This window comes from Sceloporus undulatus, chromosome 2, assembly GCF_019175285.1.
Source record: "Sceloporus undulatus isolate JIND9_A2432 ecotype Alabama chromosome 2, SceUnd_v1.1, whole genome shotgun sequence".
In the NCBI taxonomy this organism is placed as follows: Eukaryota; Metazoa; Chordata; class Lepidosauria; order Squamata; family Phrynosomatidae; genus Sceloporus; species Sceloporus undulatus.
The window spans coordinates 98,776,099-98,782,098 of record NC_056523.1 but is presented as its reverse complement, the minus strand read 5'-3'; the positions used below and the strand labels follow the sequence as shown (position 1 = coordinate 98,782,098).

The 6,000-nt window shown below is 40.8% G+C and overlaps 1 protein-coding gene across 3 annotated transcripts in view; it reads left to right on the top strand.

Moving 5' to 3' along the window:
* The window catches only part of DDX46 (DEAD-box helicase 46), a 46,829-nt gene continuing 40,829 nt past the window's right edge, over window positions 1-6,000 (top strand). For 2 of the 3 annotated variants that reach the window (XM_042449623.1, XM_042449622.1), the window contains exons 1-3: window positions 1-132; window positions 4,222-4,254; window positions 5,377-5,565. In XM_042449623.1, coding sequence (XP_042305557.1) covers window positions 116-132; window positions 4,222-4,254; window positions 5,377-5,565 — 239 coding nt within the window. In that variant the 5' untranslated portion in view covers window positions 1-115. The remainder of the gene's footprint in view (window positions 133-4,221; window positions 4,255-5,376; window positions 5,566-6,000) is intronic. The other variant, XM_042449624.1, reaches the window with a different exon arrangement.

The following is a 6,000-nucleotide window of genomic DNA, read 5'->3' as shown; positions in this document are numbered from 1 at the left end:
CGCGTAGGCGGCTCACTTCCGGTTTATTCTCTCCTTAGGAAATGGCCGCTGTTGGCCTCGTCGCTTCCAGGGCTTAAGGGCGAGCGCGGAGGCCGCTGTTTCCTGAGGGGCCGCCATGGGTCGGGAGTCCAGGTGAGAGGGAAGGGGGCGGCTGGCTGGCTCTGGGGCTAAACCCCCGGCTGCAGGGCGAGCAGGGCACGTCCTCCACTTCAGCCTCCTGCCCAGGAGGAAACGTCCTCCATCTTGATCAGGACCAAGGGGTATTTATGTCCCGCCTTTTCCCGAAGGAATCGAGGCGGATTACAAGAACAGGGGCGAGGCTGAAGTACAGATGGCAGTAAAACCTCACACTCCCCAGTGACCCCCCTCCCTCCCTCCCTCCCGATCATAAAACGACAAGTAAGAAGGGAACACTAACAATGTAAAATGATCAACAGTGTAAGTAAAGTCTAGAATAACATTAATCATAATAACAATAATATTTAATGTAATCATATTCCGCCTTTTCCCAAAGAAATCCAGGCGGATTACATAACAAAACATAATAATAAAGTGTATCATAAGAATAAAAAAGTTCCCAAATCCCAGCCCTCCCCCAAATCATGAAACAGTAGTCAGAGAGTTTAGTTAAAAGTTAAGGTAAACTGAGCTGAAAGAGCTGTCTTCTATCCCCCTGGATAGAATAGATATCTATGTCTATGCATGGATTTAGTGGAAGCCTTTTACCATTCATCCGTTGCTGTCATGGTCGTCATTGTGTGCCTTTGAGTCGTTCCTGACTTATGGCAACCCTGTGACAGGTCTTTCGTGGCAAGATTTGTTCAGAGGAGGTTTGCCCTTGCCTTCCCCTGAGGAGGCTGAGAGAGCGTGACTTGCCCAAAGTCACCCAGGGGGTCTCATGGCCAAGCTGGGAATCAAGCCCTGCTCTCCAGAATTTGACTAGATGACCCCAGTACACTCTTATAGTGCTGCTATTCCACTTTAACTGCCCTGGCTGCCTCCTGTTGCATTCTGGGATTTGCAGTTTAACAAAAGGGCATTTAGTATTCTCATTTAGCCAGAGACCCCAGACTGCAACAGGAGGCAGCCAGGGCAGTTAAAGTGGAATAGCAGCACTATAAAAGCATAGTGTGGTAATGTGGCTAGTCCAACACTCACACCACTATGCCACCTGTTAATTAAAACATCAACGCCGGTGGCAGTTTAACCCACTAAATAGAATTGGGGAGGGAGACAGTTTTCCACACCTGCTTCTTCCTCTTGTTTCTTTCTGGTTCTCCTTGGGAGATTCAGGGGATCCTCCGCCAACGAAGAACTCCCCCCCCCCCCACCTCCATGTCTAAACCTACTTTCTCCACAAACTGGCAGTCATCAGAATGAGCTAATGGGAAAATAGTCTCAGGCGGTCAGAGATGCCAAGGTTTATGCCTTTAGAAAGCAGGTGTGTCTTTCTTGCCTGCAAGTGGCTGCATCCCAGCAGTCAAGCGCCCCGGTTCACAAACCACACTGCTCCAGTAGCTCAGAGTGTTCCTAAGGGCTGCATCGCCCTGCAGAAATAATCCACCAGTTGACACCGATTTAACCGCTATAGCTCAATGCTATGGGATTATGGGATTTGCAGCATTTAAAAAAATATGTTTATTAGCTTATTATACATATACATAACATGGCAAATCAGCATTACATGTACAATCTCAAACAATTACTTACTACACATCTAAAACTAAAAACTATCTTCAGCTCTTCACCATCTTCTCTATTCATCTTCCTTTGATTCTTTCCCTTTATTTTCTCTTTCTCTCTTTCTCCCTTCTCTTCTTCAATTCATCTGACTCTCCTTCTTTCCTCCTTCTACCTAGTCTTCCCCCTTCCTTTCTCTTTCCTCTTCCTCCGCTTCGTTCACTTACTCTGACCTTTCCACTTGCTTGATTCCCTCAGGGATTTGTAGTTTTGTGAGACATTTAGCCTTCTCTGACATAGAGATCTGGTGCCACAGCAAATGACCATTTCCAGAATTCCTTAGCATTGAGCCATGGCAGTTAAAGTGCTGTCAAAATGCATTATTTGTGCATTGCAGATGCAGCCAAAGTTGAGGAAGGGACATCCTATTTCCCCTCAGATGCAACACCTTCAAAGAAGCACAGATTGGTATCATGGATGTACTTCAGCACTTGTACACAAATGTAATGTAATATAACTGGAATGCAAATTCAGAAACCAGCTGTGATAAATTTTATGTGATCTATTTGACATTTTTGAATTTCCTGTTGCTTCCCACATATTCTGACATGAGTTGCTCTGTACGTTCATTTCCAGCATTTGTCTAGCACAGAGGTAGGAATCACGTGGCCCTCCAGAAGTTGGATGGCAACTTGTGTTAGTCCTAGATAGCGTATCCAGTGGTGGGGAATGCTGGGAGTTGCAGGTCAGTTGTCAGTATAGATTAAGTCTCCCTTATCCAGAATTCTGAAATCCAAAATGTTAAAGAACAAAATTGTCCACATGGATGGCTGAGATAGTGACACCTTTGCTTTTTGATGGCTGGATGTACACAAACCTTGTTTCATGCACAAAATTATTTTTAAGAATTGTATACAATTGCCTTCAGGCATAAGGAACATATATTAATTTCATGTTTAGCAACACCCCTCCTCCAAAACACTTCAGGTCCCAGGCATTTCAGATAAGGGAGACTCAACCTGTAATCACTAAATGCCACATGGTTCCTATGCACCCTAGTTTAGCAGATTAGACTTGTAGATTTGTTTGCCTGACTTCTATGGTTATGTATTATTAGTATATCATAATTATCCATAAATAAGAAGGAATGATTATTTATTCAAGTTTCCCAAACTGTTGCCAGGTTGGAAACTAATCTTAAAGTATTTTTAATGAACTTGGTTGTGCACATTAGCTTCAAGTTTAAAGTACAGAAAACATTACAAGGGCAGCTTCAAATTTTCTTTTCTTGTAAACTTAAGTGTGTCATTATTTTACACTGTAGAGATAGATTGGTTGCTATTATTAATCAATATTGGATACAAACATGGATTTTCAGCTGCAGCTAATTCTAACTAAAAAAAGCCATAGCAATAGCAGCTTTGTTTATATACTGCTTCATACTGAACTAAGCAGTCTCTGAGCAGTTTACAACTGTAAGGTAATTGCCCCCAACAATCTGGGTACTCATTTTAGCGACCTTGGAAGGAGCCATGGCTGGTGCTCCATGGGCTGGATCCAGATTTATATCTGTTTGTGTGTATTGTATACGTTTGCTAAATTTTCAGGGGTCTCTTATTATGCCGCAACCTATGCCATTCATCTGAATCACTTGATGTCTTGTGTAGGATGGATGTGTATGTGTCAGAGGAGATAATCAGTTACTGTCGGTCAAAGGAAGTTGCTCCTAAATCTGGATCTAACACAATGGCTGTTCCATACTTGTTCCTGTGGAGAAAATCTTTACAGTGATTTTGGAGATTTCATAGTGATACCTTTTTGTTTGTTATGCCCCCAGTATATTTTCCTGTGCCCCAGATTAGTTTTTTGAGAGGCAAAGATCTGAGCCATGCCCACTTAAAAATGGGCTGAATATTACAATTTCCCCCCCCCCTTTTTTGTTTGTTTCTTATAGGTGTACATGCAAAGCTGAATTTAAAACACATGCTCTATCTTCTGTGTGAACAATAAATGTTTTTAAAACTCCACTTCACCTTAAAATGCATACAACCAGGTGATTATTTCTCAGCTTGTATATATGCTGAAGTGGAATAGAAGTAAAAATACATATATGTCCTGTTTTTGCGTAATGAACAGTGTATGTATTTTTTGATTTGATATTCGTGACGGATTATAAAACAATCTCAGCTGTTAGATCTGTTGTCTCCTTGGGTACTTCTGACACAGTTTATACAATTTGGTGGGTTTTTCCCCCCTAGGTGGAGCCTGGCCTCAAAGCAAAGGAATTCCCACATTAAGCCAGTACAGTAGTTAAAAACAAAACTTTGATTGGCATGGTGCACTGTTTAGGTATTTCCATAATAAACCAGTAATAGTTTGCATAATAAACATGATTTTATAATATACAGGGAAATCCCAGCATTGCATGTCATGAACATGGCCCATTTGTTTCCAGCAAGGTTTGAAAAGTTTCATGCTGGTATCAGAAGCTGATTTGGTAGAAGGTACCACCTCACTTACCTATCTCTCTCATTTTCTTAGATCAACAAAGCAACAGTTGTCCAAACAAAAACAGTGAGTTAATCTATTTAAAATAATAGTTTTTGATCTCACAAATTTCTAAGTATAAATGTACTGTGTGAGCGATTGCTTTACTCAAATGGTTTCTACCTCTTTCAGTATATTTGTATGAGGTCCAGTTTAGATGATCACTGGGTTTTTTAATGGTTTCAATTTTCAGCACTCTGTGGTGGTTCCATGCTCAAGGTGAAGTGCAATTATAACAAAGAAAGCTTACTGTATCAAAAGTGGCCAGTTTTCTGTGAAACTACAAAACAACAGACCTCTGTTTGTCAATATTTTCAGTTTCTTCAGGAAAGGTTTTGGGCAAATATAAAAAAGGATGCAATGTTATTTCGTCCCTTCACTTATTTATTTATATCCCTGCTTTCACCCCAAATGGGATTTCTTTGTGTGTTGTGCTTACTAACTTTGGCTAAATTTTTCAGTTGCAGTGGCCTTTATTTGGGTATTGAATGACATGTGTTTTGTATATTAATGAACTTGATTGTTCATGCTAATTTAGATAATGTTTGGTAATCATAATTTGCTTTGGTCTTTTGTCACTTGCACCATCACATCTTCAGTTGCTTTCCCCCATTGTTGTTATGCTGCTTTGCCTTGAGCCATGCTTCCACCGGGTAGAAAATACTTCAAATTAAAAAGTAATAGGGGTTGAAAACACCCAAATTCCATTGTCATTTCTCTGACAAATCATGAATTATATATTGTAACTGCTTTATTTAGTTAATTTATTATGTAGTAAGCCTGGTCTTCCTCCAAGAAGTTCAGAGTAGCATATGCCTTCCTATTCATGGTTGAAGCAACCTGTAGCATAGTTGAATCTATGAGAAAACAATTGCCCCAGCAAGTTTCATGTTTGAGTGAGGATTTAATCTCAGCCTCCTTTGTCCTAGTACAACAACCAAACAACTTCAGCACCTTGTCTTAAATTAACTACAGGGGCAAAGGCTTTGTAGTGGCACTGAATATCAGCCAAGCTAATTCTACAGTTAATTATAGATAAATCCTTTTAAAACACTATTAAAATGTTGTGTTATTTGAAAACAAACTCAGTGACAACTTCACACTCTGTTTTTCTGTGTTGCATACAATTTTGTTGTCATACCACCACAGGCATTATCGAAAGCGCTCCTCTTCACGGGGGCGCTCTGGTAGTCGTTCACGGAGTCGTTCTCCATCTGACAAAAGAGTGAAACGTGGAGATGATAGACGTTCTAGAAGTAGGGAAAGAGATCGCAGGCGTGAGAGGTCACGAAGCAGGGATAAAAGGAGATCCCGATCTCGTGACAGAAAGCGTGTAAGGTAAGCAGGAAATTCTTAATGTATGCTTTGTGCTATATTGTATCTGATAACAGATGTTGCCTGTTACTGAAAAATATGGGCTTATAGTGTCCTGAGTTAGTGTTTCAAGTTTTTGACGAGATGTAATAATTGATCTTAATATTTATTCCATTGGGGAACACCTTTTTCTTATAGACTTCTACTGAAGTGATTATAGGCTTTCAGCTTACACTGAAAGCCACACGATGGAAGAGGAAATGGCATGCGCACCCATGGTGCGCACACCATGCCACGTGCATGAACCCCATTATTTTCAATGGGCCTTGACCATATGCGGAATTTGCCTTACATGGATGGGGGGTCCGGTATGGATTCCCCCGTGTAAGCCAAGGGCACACTGTATTTCCTACATACTCTTTTGATTAATGATATTTCTTCAAACCAGAAAAAGATTTT